This window comes from Schistocerca piceifrons, chromosome 2 (genome assembly GCF_021461385.2).
Source record: "Schistocerca piceifrons isolate TAMUIC-IGC-003096 chromosome 2, iqSchPice1.1, whole genome shotgun sequence".
NCBI classification, from domain to species: domain Eukaryota; kingdom Metazoa; phylum Arthropoda; class Insecta; order Orthoptera; family Acrididae; genus Schistocerca; species Schistocerca piceifrons.
The window spans coordinates 691,514,175-691,536,430 of record NC_060139.1 but is presented as its reverse complement, the minus strand read 5'-3'; the positions used below and the strand labels follow the sequence as shown (position 1 = coordinate 691,536,430).

At 44.2% G+C, this 22,256-nt stretch overlaps 1 protein-coding gene across 7 annotated transcripts in view; it reads left to right on the top strand.

Moving 5' to 3' along the window:
- LOC124776699 (rho guanine nucleotide exchange factor 7) overlaps positions 1–22,256 on the top strand; it is a 134,303-nt gene that overhangs the window by 45,562 nt on the left and 66,485 nt on the right. For all 7 annotated transcript variants that reach the window (XM_047251810.1, XM_047251809.1, XM_047251804.1 and 4 more), the window contains 3 exons: positions 771–989; positions 10,728–10,926; positions 17,249–17,470. In XM_047251810.1, coding sequence (XP_047107766.1) covers positions 771–989; positions 10,728–10,926; positions 17,249–17,470 — 640 coding nt within the window. The remainder of the gene's footprint in view (positions 1–770; positions 990–10,727; positions 10,927–17,248; positions 17,471–22,256) is intronic.

Sequence of the window (22,256 nt, the reverse complement as noted above, 5' to 3'; positions counted from 1 at the left end):
TCCAGATGGCTCAGGTAGCGAAGCAGCCATTGAAATCACGTGTGTTATGTTCAGCTGCATGTTGTGCCACAGGGTGATCTATCTTGCTCTTGCCGCGCGGGATTAGCCGAGCGGTCTAAGGCGCTGCAGTCATGGACTGTGTGGCTGGTCCCGGCGGAGGTTCGGGTCCTCCCTCGGGCATGGGTGTGTGTGTTTGTCCTTAGGGTAATTTAGGTTAAGTAGTGTGTAAGCTTCGGGACTGATGACCTTAGCAGTTAAGTCCCATAAGATTTCACCCACATTTGAACATTTTTATCTTGCCCTTGGTCACAGTTTGGCAGTGGCCGTTCATCCCTGTGGACAGCTGACTGGTAGTCATACCAGTGGATGATTTCTTCTCTCTCTCTCTCTCTCTCTCTCTCTCCCTGTCTCACCGTCTCACACTCATTCTTTCACTCACTTCCACTTTGCCAGTTTTTTACAATTTCAGATGCTTGCCTTTATCTGCTAAAACAGCTGTTTTTATACCAAGAATCTAGTAGATGCCACCCATGTCATGCTGCAGTTGAGATCTAGAACCCTGTTGTTGATTTTGTGACACCTTTCTTTCCTAATTGAATATTGTTGTTATAAGCTATTTAGTGTGTTGTTAATTTTAGGGTTAAACTGTAAGTTGTCTTTTTTGAATGCAGTATTCATATTCGTATACAAATATTTTATATTCAGACAAGGCCTAGGAGTATAAATATTGGCCTTTAGGAGTAACTTCCGTGTTTAATTCCATTTTCTAGACTCTCCAGGGATGAATATCGCCAGTTAGTCAGCAACATAGTTACTGTTGTTGAAACACATCAGCAGCTTCTGGCAGCGTTGGAGGAATGCAGTCAGCGTCCACCACAGGAGCAACGCGTGGGAAAAATTTTCCTCACATCTGCACCTAGACTGAAACAAGTACATCATGTTTATTGCTCCTCTCATCCGAGGGCTGTGTGCATCCTTGACAAATACAGGTTAACTTCTAAATTTTATTAATGCATTGTCTAATACATTGTCCTCTCATTTTTTTAGTTCAATATTCTTTTTGTATAGCCTACATGTTGAGAAATGAATATTTCTTATTTCACTAAGAAAAAGTTGGATTCTTGTGTTTTATACTCTTTATTTTTTTATGGAGGCTCATGACCTTTAAGGATTACTGTATGATTTCTTATTTCTTTACTTTATTGTGCCACTCCTTATAATTATTTCCTATGCAAAGTAAGACAAAAACAAGCTTTCTCACTGGTTTTCTGTCTTTGTCACTTTTTATTGTTTATTTTTGCAGATGGGGCAGAGATATATTCATTCACTTACTTGACAACAAATTTCACAAAAGTAAATGTGAACTTTTTTTAATTTTTAGACATTTAAGAGCTGCAATACTCCCAGCTGTTCAGAATGAGCTGTAGAGATCTCATGTAGGCTCTTTAATCATGTTATAGCATATTATGAGTAGAATGCTGTGTGTTTCTTGTGTAGTTAATTTGCCTTCACGTGTTAATTTTTGTGGGAACACACTCCTGGTCACATGAGAAGCCCTTTATGTTGCTTGTTGAAGGTCGTGCCAGAGCTGTAAGCTTGTCTCAAAAATTAAAATTTTGGTCATAGAGGTCTTTTGGCAGCTCCTTGGATCACTTGTAAATTACATCTAAGGCTGAAACAAGTTAGTTGTGGTGCAGCAATAAATTTATATTTTGACAAAAATTTACAGTCTTCGTAAAATCTACAGTTAACCTTTCATAAGTTCATGGTGGATGTAAAACCGAAAATATAAAAATTGGTTTACTATTCTTTTGCATTTAATTTTTCAAGTGCTTTCTTGGTTGCCTCCTACCATAAAATCAAGGCATCACCATCCCCCTGGAGTTCTGTAACATGCAGTGTGCAATAGATGTCTATAGCAGATCCCGCAAAAGATAGGTCCCAGGAAAGGTCTCATAGTATTGAAAAATTCATACAAAGATTGAACAGTTGTTAGAAATCAACCTGGGCACTGGAGAAGAGGAAAATTGTGATATCTGAGAAAATTGTGCAAAAATCATAGTTGCATTTATGCTTTTCACATAAATGGTCCACACCTAGATGTAATCGAGCAATTCACATATTGCTTAACCCCAAGAGAGCTGTCATTGAAGAGTTGAGTATTTTCTGGGGTAAATACATGGTGGATTTCAATGACGATGGGAGGAATGAGGGATGTAGCATATCATAACTCTTTTTGTATGAACGTACTCATATAGTTTCAGAGAACTTGGAAGAATTAGTAATAATGGAAAACGGGTAGAGAGACTCATTGCCACACTAAAGTAAGTTCACTTGTCAAGGGATTTATATTGCTGTACCATAGCACTTTGTTTTTTGTTGGTCTTTATTTGAATATTTGAAGTTGTTCGCAATGTATGAATCTTGTGTTATGTAATTCAGAAGGAGGTGAAATTAATTTTTTGCTTGGATTGAGTTGAGTTCTTTAAAGAAATGCGTTTTTGTTCTTCGTGGATCACAAACAGAGATATCATGAATTCTAAACCTCTTCCAAGCCACATCTGAAGAACACAGAGAAGGCACCACTAGTGAGTATTTTCTCAGTGCTTCTTACCACCATTTATCTTTGTCTCAATAGCTTTATTATGATAAAGACAAACTTGCCTCCCTACTAACAATAAAAATTGCAGTAATCAGGGCAGAATCAGTGGCAACTGTTAAGGAGGCAAATGTAAGCCTTTTCCTATTTTTTCTGTTGGACATGATGGGTGGAGCAAAACTTGCAGAGAAATCATTCGGAGCATGAAAAAGTTGCTTAATGAATAGGTGATTGTGTGTGTGTGTGTGTGTGTTAGGGGGGCGGGCTACACTTACAATGGGGGGGGGGGGGGGCTACACTTACAATTAAAGTCTTTTACATCTAGTTTCACTTGATTTCAAAGTGAGAAATATTCAAGCTCTGGTGCTGCCAGCATCTCACTTCTCATAGCTCGAACAACTTGTGCCAATATTAAGGGGAACTATTCACAACCGGAACCTGCAGTGTAGCAGAATGAATAATATTTAGCCTTGTCCTATCTAATGGATTTCTGCATATGTGGTAGGTGGAAATTATGGTTAGAACCATGAAGACTTATTACAGAACAGAGTTAGACTTGCCTTTTCAAACAGTCACTTCTGTTTCTGACCATAACTCCTCAAAAATTTGTGGAGGGAGTTGAAAAACACTGTGCAATAAAACTGGTGTGGGTTCACCACCCCTTCCTATCTGCCCTGGAGAAAGTGGCAAAAAATGCGCAATTTATGCTGAAGCTCATTGAATGCATTATTAAGTGCCGAGAAAACAAAATACCATGATCTCTCTAAAGCCAGAAATATATTATTAATAATTTTGATCTCTACACTGTTAATTCTGTGTTCTTTACCCAGTACCTTTAAGGCCATGAGTGTAGTATGGTTCTCAAGGTAAGCTCTGGTATGAGATCATCTCCCTCTGATATCCTTCCCAAACCACTCACTGTCACCTGCCTCCATCCTAAATTTCGTTTCATTCTTGTCAAACTACATGACATTCTCAGTGCACTATCATTACTCCTAGGTTCCTATGTTGGATTCACTATTGATTATGTTATTTTAATTTATCTCAACATAAACCCAACACCCCATAGAGGCTAAGCTTTGTGACTATTTTACATGGCAAGATGTCCTTACCATTTTGATACTTCACATACTGGATATGTCAGAAGAACTAATTACTGGTTATGATTTACTAAATATTGCTGGCTAGTCCTTTCTTTACTTGTCAGCGAACATTTATTTTGAGAGCATACATTATGATATGCACCAATGATAATATTGTGTCTGTTGATAATGGTGTTTTAAGTCACTGAGCTCTTCTTATTGCAGTTCCACGCTAACGAACTACTCTGACCTTCTTTTTTTCCACATAAAATTTAAATAAAAGTACTAAATCCAGTCAACTAGAAATTTATTCATCTTACTATTCTCTCTGTAAAAACTACAGCATATATTGACATGAACCTGATTTTTCTGTAAGAACATGATGTATTTTTTTTTGGGCTGGTGGCGGGGGGGGGGGGGGGGGGGGGGTGTGTCCTTACAAAGACTAATTTTATCATGAATAACTAATGGATATTTGTTTAATAAAGCTATGTGCCTTTAAAACCACAAATATGGATATTCAAACATTGCTTTTTTCTTTCCTTCTGATTTGCAGTTAATCAAATCAAGACGTAGTGGGCAAATTAGCTTCTTTTCATTAATATTTTGACCTATATTGGCTCAAAATTTTCGTAGTGTAAACTAGTGTTATTTCATTCTCAAATGAACTATTTGTATGAGTCCAAAAAGTAACTTTCAGCCCACGTGTTTTACAATTCAGTGATAGACATCCAGAATTGCTAACTGCTTATTAAAAAGTCAATATTTTTAATTGTAAACTTGAACCGTGTATTTATTATTGCCTTTATGCACAGTCATGGTATAGCATTCTGAGCAACTTCAATATTTCTTTCGCCTGCAAGCCTGTAGCCTTTGCCTAGTAGTTTCTATACAGAGTAATGTAACAAAAATGATTCTGCTTGAAGGCATCACTTTCAATCCACCTAACAAAAAACACTCTTGCAGTTCAGGTGTGAGCTTTCTATCCTGGTCTTATCCCAATATACAGCTACACAAGCTGTTCACCTGAGAAGCTACCACTATAATTCAGGATACTTGAAACAGTGTATCTTGACATACATTACCATTAACTGCTATACAGCCACTGCTGTCTTCCTCAGATGTAAGGCAATAGACCAAGTCCATAGACCTAATCCAAGCTACTCTGAGTACAGTACAGTCCCACTTTTTTGTTCCCGGAATTAACATTTTCCCCGCCATTTTATCACTCCCGTCGTCCACAGTGTTAATTTGCACCTGATTTTGTGTCACTGTATTTAAAATTTTCCCACAATTTACACTTTACGAAAAAATGTTCATGGAGAAAAAACTGACAGAAAATAATTCTGACATGATATTGGCTGTCAAATAGTTTTTACAAACATTACATTGTTAAGTTTCTTGACACCAGGGACTCAACAAGCAGTTTGAACTGGTAAAGGTGTAAAAGCTGGAACAATTCATGCCCTATCTCTGCCACTGCCAAGCTCTACTTGGCATGGTGGCTGATGGAAGTAACTAGGTTTGTTTGAATAAATATATCATGACCATTCACAACCATTTCCAAACTGTCTCTACTGTACAGATGCAGTTTCGTGATTGTTGTAATAATCGTGACACCTTTGTTGAACCATATTTAGTGTGTTTCGTCGTTTGGTCCCTTGTAGCGCTCATTCACACCATCACTCACTTTGCGTTGTCCAAATGTTTTTAGTTTAAGCACAGCACCAGTTACACATTTTTTTCATGTTGAGCAAAACTTGTTTCGAGAATTTATTCTCAATGTCAAGTGCAATATTTACATATGTATTTTTTGTGATGTTACACAAACAAACAATGTGAGTAAAAATATTTAACTGGCGCAGTGTTCAATTATTTAAATGATGAATGGCAGCTACAGGCTTTTCGAAAACATCGATTATGATGTGTGAAATTAAGTCAAATTTTTCTACTTCTCAAGCAGTTACCAGTTCCAGTTGCATCAGCGATTTTTATTAAATTATAAATAAGTCCCTGACAAATATTTTGATGCCTAGTATGTATATATATCATATATAAAGTGCAAAAATGCAAGGGGGTATCGTGTGTGTAACTTTTACAGCCTAAAACGTTATTTCCCACATCTTACATTTTCCCCGCATTTTACACCATTTTTTTGAAGTGCCTTCAAAAGTTTAAAGGCAGGGTTCCACTGTAGTTCATAAAACAATAATACTTTGGCCCCCCTACAAACAAGACTTTCACGTCCTTTAGATCAGTTACAAATTTTGACTGAAGAACTTCTTGATTTATATATAACACTTTGATCTAGCAGTGCTTCTCTTAGATGTGATGGCGCCGGTTTTCACACTGCCTGCCAGACATTATCGCATCCTCAGCCATCCAGGTTGCAGTTCTTGTCACAGCCACAAAATGTCTTTCCGTATACTCTAGAATATTACACATTCATCATTTCAGTAGCAATATTCACTCTTAATGTGTACTTTCTCGATGTATACCACTCCTGATGCGAGTTGTCTATGTCAGAGGATTTTATCCCAAACAAATAGTCTCTTCAATAAATGGGACATTATGTATTCTTACTACTGCTACTGTTGTGTGACCTACTCCATGCACCCACTCAGCATGTTTCACCACTGGCAAGCCATATGTGATAAAAGGCAGGGCAAAATGTGACATGTTTAACGTATAACCTTCCATATAGGAATGACCCCCACCAATTTGTGAGAATGCAGGAAGGACCACATGATAACTGTCCAACTATGGGATGTCAAGAAGTAAAGTACCCAGGTCCTGAGCATCCTGTGCAGTGTGATTCAAAGGCCTTTAGCCTGTATTACACTGTAAAAGAACTTTGACAAAGATTTAAAAAGTGGTGATATTGTACAGGATTGCTTTGATGGAATTGTTGTCAAACATCTTTGACGTTGTAATATGGGTCCAGATACCAAATCGTCTTTTGGATCCTCCTTCTACACGGCACTAATTTTACAAGTGCAGGGATGGGAATTTGATCTCAAAGATGTTGTTGTAGTCCCCCCCCCCCCCTCCTCCACACATATCTTTCCCATGTAAAACCCTTTCATATTATGTGTGTTAGAATTTTTCTTACTTTACTTACATGTCAGGCAGCATAGCCGTGAAGCCCTATGAAAACAGCTGTTGTCATCTTGAAAGATGTGTGTATCCACAGCATACTCATCAAGATGATGTAGATGAAAGGGCAACATTTGGGCAACAAGAACATAGAAATAAACATCCTGGTTCCTCTTCGTGGCAACATGAATATGTAGGACCAACAAAAGCATCACAGAACAAGCTCCACCCTGATCTGCACCTCGGCGTAATGTGGTTCAGTGCCTCATTAGGCTGTGGGTGAACTCGACACCTACCACCATTTTGAAAGAAGAAAAAATCGCAACTCGTGGGACCACACTAAGTGTTTCCAGTTACCTACTGTTCAGTTTCTATATTGTTTGCCATATTAAAGGTTTGCAGCTTTGTTCATCACTGTCAGCAACTGTCTTTCGTGAAGTAATCAGTTGTATGCAATACCTTTCGCAGTGTTGACTCTGAAAGTGGTCAAGTTGTACTTGTGTTCACTGACAGCAGCAATTGCTGTCATGTTTGAAACTGTTTGCAATTGACAAGGCAAGGCATTTGTCTCTAGTCCATGTCTACAATGTACACTATTTCTTGTAGACCTGTGGAACAGTTCACATTGATACACTAACAAATCGGGCAAGTTCAGTCACAGTATAGTTATAGGTATGACCAAGCACTATAGCTCCTTTCTGCTCTTCTGTCGCTTATCCATGCTGACTCAACTTACTATAGTAATCCCATGCAACTGACTAGCCCCTGCTTCCTCTTCTCCCCCACCCCCACCACAACCACAACCACCACCACCACCACCACCACCACCACCACACACACAACTGCATGATTTCACTGCCATCAATTCTGCCTCTGGTGGAGGATCACATGGCTACTTGACACCAGTACTGCACCGTCTCCATGGCTCCAAAGTGACCAGTATGCACTTTTAAGGAGATGACTAATATTCTGTCAGGTGAGCTGATACCTCACTCCCCTCAACCTCCCTCTTTCCTCTTTCCTCCCCCCCCCCCCCCCCCCACACACACACACACAAATTTAAATTCATTGTTAAGTTTTTCTTCTCACTATACTGATACCAGGAATGCCATTAGTTTGGGTATAAAGCACGTTAGTTGACAGTTACAGTTGATTGAAGTTAGCACTATGTTTCAATACGTGAAAAACTTAGTTACTTAGATGTTCCATGGATCATTTTGCAAGTTAATCTGTGCAATTCTATCTAATATCCCACACCAACAGAAAGCTAAGCAGACAAATTTACCTAAAAAGTTTTTTAAATTACCTAAAACCAATTATCTTTTGAAATAATTAACGTTGAAATTTCTTATTTACATAACAGATTTTATCATAACCTTGATTTTCAACATGACACTTATATATTAAACAAAGAGGTTCACATTATGTAAGAAGACTAGTGGCCATGTATTTCTCTAAATTTTTGGCCCACAAGATTTTCCGTAAATCAAAATCGCAATAGTTTTAGTAGTTCATCAAACACAGTAAAATCCAGCGTAGCCAAGTTTCAATGCATAATGTAATTTACAAAATAATGTTTTATTCTTACACACATCTGTTCGTAATCAGACATCACCCACGGTTTCAAAGCTCTTGAGTAACATCTGTGTCAGGAGCGCTCCCAGTGTTGACTCGCACCACTACTATGCACATTCAGTACACAAAAATATGCAATCTTAAAACTGCAAACCTGAAGAACTTTAATGTTTACTGACTTAGAATGATTTCTGTAATCTAAATTAATGATGATTTTTACTATACTGTGTTGTGGTTAGCAAATAGTATGGAAGGTTATTGTCACAGGAAGTAGTGATTGTTGGAAATGGTGAAATAATTATGGATAGAATTAAATGATCTACTGAACTGTAATACTCTTTAATAAATTACTACAGGACAAAACTATGGCTTTTGTGTGTAAATTTGAATGTTTATTACCACAATAACAATTAACTTCACCATTGTAATTGTAAGGATGATCTGATTCAGTTCCATAACAAATTTTCGTGATTGACAAACTGGTCACTGTTATTAATAGTTGAACGTAGTGAAGAATAAGCGTGTTAGTGCAAACTACGAGGGTTGCCCAGAAAGTAATGCATCACATTTTTTTCTTCAATAATTCTTTATTAAACATTATGAGAATTACACACACGAAAGAATGATGTTTTATCTACACACACTATTTTTCCATGCAGTCTCCATCCCATTCTGTGGCTTTCCTGCAGCGCGAGACAAGGGCAGGTATGCCCTGTCGCTACTAATCCTTGTCCTGGTGGCAGAGCCAGTACTTCACTGTGTGAATCAGCTCCTTATTGTCTTCAAAATGTCTTCCATGAATGGCATCCTTTAATGGCCCAAACAAGTGGAAGTCCGAGAGGGTTAGGTTAAGTGTGTTAGATGTGACAGCCGTGGATGGTCTCCCTGACCACTTAAAATTGTGGAGCTCTGCTGAACCGCCTTCTGATGACCTCTCCCTTTGTGCCCAGCAACTAAGTGTATTTCTGTCGGTAGCAGGTGCTCCATAGACTTTGCACAAGCATTTGCCAATATTCCCCACAGTTTCTTTCTCTGCAGTGAGAAGTTCAATAACGGCACATTGCTTGTAACATACATCACCTACAGACACCATTTTGAAACTGTCCTGCAGTTACACTATCTATCGGAAGCGATGGAAACTTGGTGCGCTCACTTAGAAGACTTCAAATTATACATACTTAATGTTTTGTATCGGTGGCATTGTTTTTGGCTAAGAAAAAAAATGTGGTGCATTACATTCTGGGCACCCCTTGTAAATTGAGATCTTGTGCACATCTTTTGTATTGTATTTCACTGTATTCTTATTGATCCTGTTGTCTACAAAGCAGCTTATGCATAAAACATTGGGCAAGTGAGGTTATAAATATATAGCTGAAAGTCATTTCTAGGTATATGTATTTAAGGTAATAATTGTACTCTGTATACATAAGTATTTATATAACACACTTCATAAATTTAAATATTCTTCAATGGAGTAAAAGCTTACACATCCCGAACTCGTTTGCACTTTGAGCTTCATTGTGGTCAAGAATGGTGTTGCTGAGGATTGACTGCACAAACCAGGTCACCACAGCTAACGCCCTTCATCTTAGTATGGGAGCTAGCACAGCATCTACCCGCAGGCCTTTCCCTTCATTCCTGCTTCCTTTCCTCATCATAACAGGGGGATAGCTCTAAGCCAGGGTTTTGAATGACCTGCTCCCCTTTCCCATTCCCTTTCCAGTCTCTTACAACGAATTACTCTTTTCTCCCAGGAAAAAGAACCTGTAGTATGGAAAGCTATAAAAGCTAGGAGAAGTGGGTTTTTAAGTGTTTTATTGCTAGTACTGGGAGGTATACTTCCTAAAAAAGAAGTACTGGCTAGCTGTTCTGTCCCTTTGATTTTATGAAGAAAAAACAGACAATTCAAACACAATTTGACTTGCGTTTATGTGTACAAACACAATTATTCAAACATTAATAATATGAGTTACTGTTCTGTTGTGAACAAATAGAGTACTGAAAATGGATGAGATAATGCATTCCAAAGTGACACAGTTTTGGAAACTTGCATGGGTGTGTTTAAGAGTAAAGATGCTTATAGTCCATTTGCTCCATAACCATTTTCAGATAGCCACAACTATTTTACAAAATGATTACAGCTATTAACATGTAAGAAAAATCAAGCACAACTCATTAAAGTCATTGCATATGTTGTCTTTGCAGTCACAAAATGCGATTTTTGCTCTGGATGGACTCCATGTTGAAGTGCGTACTACGCATTACTTGTCTGTACTCCAAGACTGTAGGTTATTTATATACAAAAAAGTAATTACTGTTTCTTCCAGGTCTGAGTTCTCAGTGCTTTATAGTTGTTTGTCTTTCATTTTTCTCAGGGACCAGTTAAATTCATTCATGGAGTCTCATGGTGCAGTAAGTCCCGGTATTCTTGTCTTGACAACAGGCTTGAGCAAACCATTTAGACGTCTTGAGAAGTATTCCGGTATGTTACAAGAACTGGAACGACATGTGGAAGAAAGTCATCCTGACAGAGGGGATACACAGCGTTCTGTTAGTGTGTACAAAGATATAGCAGTAAGTAACATGTGAAAAGTGAAATACTGTAATTGCGGTGTTATGTTTTGTAACTGCAGTATTTTCTTAAGACATCTGAGAAAGCTTCTAGTACAAGATCTGCCCAAGTAGCAACTTTTCAAATATATACAGTAGAAAACAATCTTTCCATTGTTTGAAGTGAGTCAGAAATCCCCCTGAATTTATAATATGGCATAAAAATGAGTCTTTTGAGAAGTTGTCTTGAATAGTCAAGATTCTTATGAAACGTTTTTGGTATGTAAGAAAACTGATGAAGGAAATATTCTTCTTTGCTAGGTATATTAGATGAGGTGTGTGAAATGAAATCAGTGTGTTCTGACAACTTGGGTGAGATGCTTGCTATCTTAAGGTAGTTGTTTGGACTCATGGCACTGTGAATTTGCATGGCTTATTAGGGCATCTTAATTTAATCCACCAAAATATTTGCTTCACTGTGGCAGTGGAAAAGAATGACTACCTTTCCTCCCTTAATGAGCTGGTCAGGAGCAGGTTGTTGACACGGTGGCGTACGCTGTGTATAGGAAGTCAGTCCACACTAATTTGTATCTTCAGGCTGATAGGTACCACCATCTGCCTCATTGTGAAGATATTTCATACTTTGATTGATGGGACCCATGTTTTCTCAGACACTATCTGCTGAGTTAGCCCATCTCAGGGTCATCTTTCACTAGAATCATTATAGTGAAAGACTGACAAGAAGCACATTACTATCGACCAACCACGAATCATCTGAGTAGTGAAATCAACGAGGTTGCACATAAGTCTGTGGCATTTTTGCCTTAAGCAGGTAGCGTTTCCAATAGGACTGACCTTATTCTATGGAAACATGGTGTGAAGTGTGTGTTTCTCCTATCATCCGAAGATTAGGGTTTTTAAAGGACGATATGGGTTTGTGTAAGGTGGATGTCTACCATATTCCAAACAGCTGTGGCATGTCACACATTTGTTAGACCATCTGGACTGTGGAATATCAGTGCATATAGCATAACATCACACATGCTTAAAACATCTGAGCAAGTGTGCCATGGCTGAACATTGACAATATAACAACACAGAGATTCTGGCATGCACTTTCAGCTCTTGGAATTCTGCTTGGAATAATGCCCTCTCCACAGTCAACAACAGAGGATCAGAGTTAATGCTAATTGCTCACCCATTGGTAATTACTATTCACTATTAATAATTTCTGATGTCACTACTTGTTCACTTTGTGTGTGCGTGAAGGGGGACGGGAGGGGGAGGGACACATGAGCACTCACGTATGTGTGCATGTGTGTATGCATAATGTTCTGTATCATGTTTCTTGATCTGTCCATCCCCACGTACTGGGTATTGACTTCCTTGCACAGTGCTCTGTCATTGCTTTTGTGCCTAGAAAATGATGGGCTGTTTACCTGTTGGAATATTATCAGTTGTCAGGAATGTAACCCAGCAGCATTCCCTTAAGTTGTTTATACAATAGCAGGGTTGCTTTAGGACATTAGTCACGCTTTTCTTCTACACCATGAATATTTCACCTATTTATTACATCCAAGGACCATCATACAGTGATATAGAAGTTGTCACAGTAATACAATGAAAATCGATAGCTCAAAATATATGAGGGCATGCTGAAGCGTAATGCCTCCAAATTTTTTATGTGAAAACTCTTAAAGCTTTTTAAACAAAACAAATCTTTGTTTTTCATGTCTACAAATTTACAGCCCTCACCCCTAGAGGGCTCCGAATTGTAGTGTGTAACATGACAACACACAGTGTTGGTGCATGAGAAACAGCATGCTTTAATAAAGTTTTCAATTCAGAGAGTTTGTCCTCACATGAAGCATGAGCACGCCAGACCACACTCAAATGAACACCCAAAACGATCTGATGCCTTGGATTCACTGTCATCGCTCATCCTCCATACAGTCCCTACTTGGTCCCATCTGATTTTCATCTGTTTACAAAACTTAAAGAACACCTTTGAGGACTTACATTGATAGTGATGAAGCAGTGCAAGCAGAGATGAGGCTGTGGCTCCATCAGCAAAGGCTGGCATTTCTACAGTGACAGTATCAACAAAATGGTCTCTCATTGGGAGAAATGTATTCATTGCCAGGGTGACTATGTTGAGAAATAAATTTGTAGACATGAAGAATAAAGATATAAAATGTTTATAATGGTTGCTTTATTTAAAAACATGTAAGAGTTTTCACATAAAAAATTGGGAAGCATTACTTTCAGCATGCCCACATAGGTATACACAGAATACTTAACTATGCTCTTCAACGCCAGGACAAGAGGTGAGCCTTAGCCTTGGTGAAGAAACTATCCTGGCATTTGCTTGAAGTGTTCTAGGAAAACCATGGATAATACACATCATGATGGCCCAACAAAGTGAACTCTCTCCTCCCAAATATGATGTCAGTACTTAAAGAGCTGCAAAGACTCATTTGATTGGTCCCTGTCATGAGATGTTCTTGGATTTACTCACAAATATCTTCAGATAACTATTAATATAAAAATATAGTTTTTCTCTTCATGGGCGCACACACACTGACGACATCCACTGACAGCTTCTAACCCATGAAGATGCTGTTATCCTAATAGCTTCATGGCCATATTTGTGCCTATTTTTTTGGGGTGAATTTTAGCTCCAGTGCAATAGATTAGAAACAAAAACTATTGAATGCATTGAAAACACAAAGACCCAAACACTAAATTATGAATGGCCCAATTATCTGCAAGCACATGACTGCTGAGTTTTGGGTTGCAGAAATCATGCCCATTGGGGGAGGTGGGGTGGAGCAACAACTTTCAGTAAAAGTTCCTTAAATGTGACAGCCCAGCACAGACTGTGCATTTCAAAGGAACCAGTCAGTTAAGTGGATGAAATGCCTACTTTTGCAGTATGGCAACATCAATCAGCACGCAAGTCAGGAAACTTCCACAATACTTCAAGATGGACTATGATGTATTGCAGCATCTGCCATAACCACTACCTTCTTTCCTCCTACCCCTCCTCCACCTCCACCACCACCACCACCACCACCATCACCACCACCACCCAGCACTGTGCCACTTGATTATCACAGTCTTGGGGTTATAAAAAATCATTTTCCTGTCATCATTTTACAGTGGCAAATACCTGAAAGATACCGATAGAGTGTGAGATGTGGCACCCCAAAGGAATGGGTCTAAGAGGGGCTTACGAAACTTCTTCACCAGTAACAAGGGTGAATAGAGGTCAAGGGATACTTTGTTTTGAAGATGAACATAACCACATATATATAAATTTCAAGTGTATTGTAAAACTGAAGAATAGCTGTGAAATTATATGGTACACTGTTATACAAGTGGGAGAACTGTCCTGTTTTGTTTTTATGGAAAAAAATCTGTGCATTTAATCAGGATCACTATTCTTGCTCTCATACATCAGCATTAACTGTGTAGAAAAACTTCAAGTTTGTAACAGGCTCTCTCATCATTGCCAAATAACAGGACAGGTAAAAGAGTTGGAGGTTTTTGGAATAGGTACTGTAGACACTATGATAGAGCTTCTAAGAAGCTCATTTTAAAAGCAAACATCTTTACACAGATGCAAGTGTTGATGTGACATCATATACCAATGTGTGTAGGTATAGTTGTCTGGGGTTATCCTCTAATCAATGTCTCATTTCCAGAAAAGTGTTGCCTGAAATTTTAGCTGTCTCAAAGCAGCTGATAATGACATCAGTATGATACAGCAAATGCTATTATATTCTACACCAACTACTATTCCAGATGTACAATTTTGAACATTCCCAGTGAAGCAGAGAAGTTCTAGAAAATAAAATTGATCTACATAACATGTAACCTCAGATGGGGATAGTTCAGGGAATGAAATAGGTGTTTACCTACAATGTCCATGTAATTGCATCTATACAGAAGATGTGTGATCAGAGAATTTTGTCATCCATTTCTGAATGCAGCTGTACATTATCCCTGGGACTCTCTCTCTCTCTCTCTCTCTCTCTCTCTCTCTCTCTCTCTCTCTCTCTCTCTCTCTCGGTCGACCTTCCTCTTCCTCCCTCTCCCTCTGCCTCTTTCCCTTTTCATTTCCTTTTTTTCCCACCTCTCTGTAGTAATCTTTGTCATGATTGCAAGACGGCTGGTACAAAATAATAATCAGGTCAGCAGTTTACTGAAGCTCCTGTAGTGCTATGATACTCTCCCACTACAGGCTGTTTCCACTTCTGAAGCCCACCATTTTCTAGCTTATGTAAAATAAGTTTGTGATTGTTAGATGGCAGTGTTGGAAAGGGGGGGGGGGGCGTGTTATGGCATTATTGGCTTGTGCACGATATGCTACATTCTCATGTGTTGGCAGTTGCATGCACATCTTCAACAAAACTAAAACAAATAATCACAAATTGTTGATTTGTCATTATTCAGTAATAAGGAAGTTAGTGACATAGGAAATAGTGGCAGCAGTATTGATTGCAACATTTGTATTGATATTTTGATTACATATTTAAACCATGAAACGTAAAAGCTGTCCAATGGCACATTAACTCTTTGGAGTTAAAACAAGAAAATTTTATAAGAAGTGCACCCAAGCTCTGTCATCACTAATTGTACAAAACATTTATCAGTCCATCAGCAGTTTGATGCGTTTTTAACAGTAGTACTTATTGTATGTTGCTCGAAGAAGAAAACTTTTTCATTGCAGGCAACAAAATAGAATAGCTAGAATATAGATAAATATGCCAGTAACTGTGCTGCCATCCATCATATTGATTCTTCAACAAAATAGTAATTAACAAAATTTAGTCTTTGATTCTGACTGTGTATAGAAGAGAAAGTTAGTTACATTAACCTTTCAATGTAAAATCTGAGTTATCTTGTTTTTACTATTTTGACAGAAACTCAAAATCCCGAGTATACTTGGGCAACTTAAGAACAGACCTCCAAAAAAGTAAAACCCTGAATATGTGCTTGTCAGCACTGTTCACCTGCTAGAGAGCATCTGGTCCTACATTTGTAGTCTGGCTGTCATCCTTTGGTTGAGGTGGTTGCCACTAATATTGTCTTTACTGTGTGCAGTTTTGGATACTCGACCACAAAATGTATCCTTTTGGCCTCTCTCCTGTATTGTTGTTTGGGCTGTGCTTTCAAAAAAGGATGGCAATCATGATCGTGAGTTTGATATTGCATTCAGCAGGGTAGAAAGTGAAGAAAGATGTGATGTTACTTCATTAGAGACTGAATGTGGCAAATATTTATCAGTTGAACGATAAGTGCTCGCCAGTGGTATGAGATAAATACATCTACTGTGCTCCACCCAGTTCCTCCAAGATTCATGTTTGTAGGAAACCATTGCGAAATATGGTGCTAAACTTCATAGGTACACAGAAACTAAAAAATGACTGCAAGTTTCAGGATATTTTAGTCAAAAGCCCTCTTGCCCCCCCCCCCCCCCACCTCTGCCCCTTGCCCCATTACTCCCCTTCTCATACTCCCCCATCCCTTTCCCTCCCCTCTATTCCTCCCCCCCAAACCCTCCCCTCTACTCCTCCTCCCTGTCCCACCCTGTCCCCTCTACTCCTCCTCCCACAACCTCCCCTCTACTACTACTACTCCCCTGTCCCACTTTCTCCCCTCTACTCCTCCTCATCCTCATCCTCCTCACCCCCCTCCCACTCTCGCCCCTCCACTCCTCCGCCCCTCCGTCCTGTCTACTTCCCCTCTGCACTTCCTTCCCTCTCCTCTTTCCCCTCTCCCTCCCCTCCTCCTCCCTCTTTCTATCCCACTCCCCTCCCACTCCCCCTGCACTTGTCCCTCCCCATCCTTCTGTCTCTTGTATCAATATTTATTCTTTTCATGGCCACAGGAGAGTGCATTCTTATGACTGTGTGTGAATGTGTGTACTGTTGCTGGAAAAACAATAGCACTCAGAAGCTAATGTGAATGCTGCTCTCTGTTATCTGTTACTGTGTTCAGTGCATTGATCTGCTATAGGTGAGTGATTGCCTTTTCCTTATTTCACATATTGCTCCATGCAGCAGTTTCCATAAAAGTCAGCATGGGATGTTTCGCTTTGCCAGCTTTAATAGCTAAATTATTAACAGTCCATCTATCTGACTTCTGCCAGCAAATTGCCCTTACTCTTGAATAAGGAGCTAATAGTTGAAGTGCTGTGATCTCTTTTTATAAGTTTTTATCATCAATATTTTATCATGATGCTTAGGTTTGTGTACAGATTGTAGACCTGCGTCATCATGTTTGTCCTCTGACAAGCATTTTGTATTCCAATGAAATAAACATATTTTGTACTTTGCAGTCCTTCATATCTACAACTCGACGTCAGAAGGAGTTGGAACTGGAAGTATTAACTGGAGGTGTGAGAGGTTGGGAAGGTGAAAATCTGTCATGTTTGGGAGAAATCCTTCATATGGGATCTGTTGCGATACTGCCTGATCATCGGGATCGCTACTTGGTGTTATTTCCGTCAACACTTCTGATGCTTAGTGTTAGTCAGCGAATGAGTGCCTTCATATATGAGGTGAGAAATTTATTATTGCATTATACGTTTTAATAGTACTTTTTCTATGGAAGAGAAGATTACTGATTTAGCTTTCTACATTTCATGGACTGTAAACTGAATGAGCAAAAGATTAGTGTTATTGAATATCTGCTTAACATATTGCTTGCACTGCATAGTAGCCTACTACGTAATTTAATATTTATGGTACCATTGATCTTTTACAAGCTCACTCCCTCTCCAGCTCTCCCCCCCTCTTGATCTCTCTCCCTCTCCCCCTCTCCCACTCACCCACCTCTAGATCTCTCTCCCACTCCCTCCCTCCCCCTCTCTCCCTCTCGCTCTCGTCTCTCCCTCTCGCTCTCTTTCTCTCCCTCTCGCTCTCGTTCTCTCCCTCTCGTTCTCTCCCTCTCGCTCTTGTTCTTTCCCTCTCGCTCTTGTTCTTTCCCTCTCGCTCTCGTTCTTTCCCTCTCGCTCTCGTTCTCTCCCTCTCGCTCTCGTTCTCTCCCTCTCGCTCTCGTTCTCTCCCTCTCCCTCTCCCTCTCGCTCTCGTTCTCGCACTCTCGCTCTCGTTATCTCGCTCTTGTTCTCTCACTCTCGCTCTTGTTCTCACACTCTCGCTCTTGTTCTCTCACTCTCGCACTTGTTCTCTCACTCTCGCACTTGTTCTCTCACTCTCGCACTTGTTCTCTCACTCTCGCACTTGTTCTCTCCCTCTCGCTCTCGTTCTCTCCCTCTCGCTCTCGTTCTCTCCCTCTCCCTCTCGCTCTCGCCCTCTCCCTCTCCCTCTCCCTCTCCCTCTCGCCCTCTCCCTCTCGCCCTCTCCCTCTCGCTCTCACCCTCTCGCCCTCTCCCTCTCGCCCTCTCCCTCTCGCCCTCTCCCTCTCCCTCTCGCCCTCTCCCTCTCGCTCTCGCCCTCTCCCTCTCACTCTCGCCCTCTCCCTCTCACTCTCGCCCTCCCCCTCTCGCTCTCGTTCTCTCGCTCTCGTTCTCTCGCTCTCGTTCTCTCGCTCTCGTTCTCTCCCTCTCCCTCTCCCTCTCGCTCTCGTTCTCTCGCTCTCGTTCTCTCGCTCTCGTTCTCTCGCTATCGTTCTCTCGCTATCGTTCTCTCGCTCTCGTTCTCTCCCTCTCGTTCTCTCGCTCTCGTTCTCTCCCTCTCGTTCTCTCCCTCTCGCTCTCGTTCTCTCCCTCTCGCTCTCGTTCTCTCCCTCTCGCTCTCGTTCTCTCCCTCTCGCTCTCGTTCTCTCCCTCTCGCTCTCGTTCTCTCCCTCTCGCTCTCGTTCTCTCCCTCTCGCTCTCGTTCTCGTTCTCTCCCTCTCGCTCTCGTTCTGTCGCTCTCGTTCTCTCCCTCTCGCTCTCGTTCTCTCGCTCTCGTTCTCTCCCTCTCGTTCTCTCCCTCTCGTTCTCTCCCTCTCGTTCTCTCCCTCTCGCTCTCGTTCTCTCCCTCTCGCTCTCGTTCTCTCCCTCTCTCCCTCTCGCTCTCGTTCTCTCCCTCTCGCTCTCGCTCTCTCCCTCTCTCCCTCTCGCTCTCGTTCTCTCCCTCTCGCTCTCGTTCTCTCCCTCTCGCTCTCGTTCTCTCCCTCTCGCTCTCGTTCTCTCACTCTCCCTCTCGTTCTCTCACTCTCCCTCTTGTTCTCTCACTATCGCTCTCGTTATCTCACTCTCGCTCTCGTTCTCTCACTCTCGCACTTGTTCTCTCACTCTCGCACTCGTTCTCTCACTCTCGCACTCGTTCTCTCCCTCTCGCTCTCGTTCTCTCCCTCTCGCTCTCGTTCTCTCCCTCTCGCTCTCGTTCCCTCCCCCTCGCTCTCGTTCCCTCCCCCTCGCTCTCGTTCCCTCCCCCTCGCTCTCGTTCCCTCCCCCTCGCTCTCGTTCCCTCCCCCTCGCTCTCGTTCCCTCCCCCTCGCTCTCGTTCCCTCCCCCTCGCTCTCGTTCCCTCCCCCTCGCTCTCGTTCCCTCCCCCTCGCTCTCGTTCTCTCCCCCTCGCTCTCGTTCCCTCCCCCTCGCTCTCGTTCTCTCCCCCTCGCTCTCGTTCCCTCCCCCTCGCTCTCGTTCACTCCCCCTCGCTCTCGTTCCCTCCCCCTCGCTCTCGTTCCCTCCCCCTCGCTCTCGTTCCCTCCCCCTCGCTCTCGTTCCCTCCCCCTCGCTCTCGTTCCCTCCCCCTCGCTCTCGTTCCCTCCCCCTCGCTCTCGTTCCCTCCCCCTCGCTCTCGTTCCCTCCCCCTCGCTCTCGTTCCCTCCCCCTAGCTCTCGTTCCCTCACCCTCGACCTCGTTCCCTCCCCCTCGACCTCGTTCCCTCCCCCTCGACCTCGTTCCCTCCCCCTCGACCTCGTTCCCTCCCCCTAGCTCTCGTTCCCTCCCCCTAGCTCTCGTTCCCTCCCCCTAGCTCTCGTTCCCTCCCCCTCGCTCTCGTTCCCTCCCCCTCGCTCTCGTTCCCTCCCCCTCGCTCTCGTTCCCCCCCCTCGCTCTCGTTCCCCCCCCCTCGCTCTCGTTCCCCCCCCCTCGCTCTCGTTCCCCCCCCCCTCGCTCTCGTTCCCTCCCCCTCGCTCTCGTTCCCTCCCCCTCGCTCTCGTTCCCTCCCCCTCGCTCTCGTTCCCTCCCCCTCGCTCTCGTTCCCTCCCCCTCGCTCTCGTTCCCTCCCCCTCGCTCTCGTTCCCTCCCCCTCGCTCTCGTTCCCTCCCCCTAGCTCTCGTTCCCTCCCCCTCGCTCTCGTTCCCTCCCCCTCGCTCTCGTTCCCTCCCCCTCGCTCTCGTTCCCTCCCCCTCGACCTCGTTCCCTCCCCCTCGACCTCGTTCCCTCCCCCTCGCTCTCGTTCCCTCCCCCTCGCTCTCGTTCCCTCCCCCTCGCTCTCGTTCCCTCCCCCTCGCTCTCGTTCCCTCCCCCTCGCTCTCGTTCCCTCCCCCTCGCTCTCGTTCCCTCCCCCTCGCTCTCGTTCCCTCCCCCTCGCTCTCGTTCACTCCCCCTCGCTCTCGTTCCCTCCCCCTCGCTCTCCCCCCCTCGCTCACGCCCTCTCCCTCGCTCTCCCCCCCTCGCTCTCGCCCTCTCCCTCGCTCTCCCCCCCTCGCTCTCGCCCTCTCCCTCGCTCTCCCCCCCTCGCTCTCGCCCTCTCCCTCTCGCTCTCCCCCTCTCGCGCCCTCCCTCTCGCTCTCCCCCTCTCGCTCTCTCCCTCTCGCTCTCTCCCTCTCGCTCTCTCCCTCTCCCTCTCTCCCTCTCGCTCTCTCCCTCTCGCCCTCTCCCTCTCGCCCTCTCCCTCTCGCCCTCTCCCTCTCGCCCTCTCCCTCTCGCCCTCTCCCTCTCGCCCTCTCCCTCCCGCGCTCGCTCTCTCCCTCTCGCTCTCTCCCTCTCGCTCTCTCCCTCTCGCTCACTCCCTCTCGCTCTCTCCCTCTCGCTCTCCCTCTCTCCCTCTCGCTCTCTCCCTCTCGCTCTCGCTCTCTCCCTCTCGCTCTCGCTCTCTCCCTCTCGCTCTCTCCCTCTCGCTCTCGCTCTCTCCCTCTCGCTCTCTCCCTCTCGCTCTCTCCCTCTCGCTCTCTCCCTCTCCCTCTCGCTCTCGCTCTCTCCCTCTCGCTCTCTCCCTCTCGCTCTCTCCCTCTCGCTCTCTCCCTCTCGCTCTCCCTCTCGCTCTCGCTCTCTCCCTCTCGCTCTCTCCCTCTCGCTCTCGCTCTCGCTCTCTCCCTCTCGCTCTCGCTCTCTCCCTCTCCCTCTCGCTCTCTCCCTCTCGCTCTCCCTCTCGCTCTCGCCCTCTCGCTCTCGCTCTCGCTCTCTCCCTCTCGCTCTCGCTCTCTCCCTCTCTTCCTCTCGCTCTCTCCCTCTCTTCCTCTCGCTCTCGCTCTCGCTGTCGCTCTCTCCCTCTCTTCCTCTCGCTCTCTCTCTCTCTCTCCCTCTCGCTCTCTCTCTCTCTCTCTCTCCCTCTCCCTCTCGCTCTCGCTCTCTCTCTCTCTCCCTCTCCCTCTCGCTCTCGCTCTCGCTCTCTCCCTCTCGCTCTCTCCCTCTCGCTCTCTCCCTCTCGCTCTCTCCCTCTCGCTCTCTCCCTCTCGCTCTCTCCCTCTCGCTCTCTCCCTCTCGCTCTCGCTCTCGCTCTCTCCCTCTCCCTCTCGCTCTCGCCCTCTCCCTCTCCCTCTCGCTCTCTCCCTCTCGCTCTCGCTCTCCCCCTCTCGCTCTCCCCCTCTCGCTCTCTCCCTCTCGCTCTCTCCCTCTCGCTCTCTCCCTCTCGCTCTCTCCCTCTCGCTCTCTCCCTCTCCCTCTCGCTCTCTCCCTCTCGCCCTCTCCCTCTCGCTCTCTCCCTCTCGCCCTCTCCCTCTCGCCCTCTCCCTCTCGCCCTCTCCCTCTCGCCCTCTCCCTCTCGCTCTCGCCCTCTCCCTCTCGCTCTCTCCCTCTCCCTCTCGCTCTCTCCCTCTCGCTCTCGCTCTCTCCCTCTCGCTCTCTCCCTCTCGCTCTCCCTCTCGCTCTCCCTCTCGCTCTCTTCCTCTCGCTCTCTCCCTCTCGCTCTCTCCCTCTCCCTCTCTCCCTCTCGCTCTCTCCCTCTCTCCCTCTCGCTCTCTCCCTCTCCCTCTCTCCCTCTCGCTCTCTCCCTCTCTCCCTCTCGCTCTCGCTCTCGCTCTCTCCCTCTCGCTCCCTCCCTCTCCCTCGCGCTCTCGCTCTCGCTCTCTCCCTCTCGCTCTCGCTCTCTCCCTCTCGCTCTCTCCCTCTCGCTCTCTCCCTCTCGCTCTCTCCCTCTCGCTCTCTCCCTCTCGCTCTCTCCCTCTCGCTCTCTCCCTCTCGCTCTCTCCCTCTCGCTCTCTCCCTCTCGCTCTCTCCCTCTCGCTCTCTC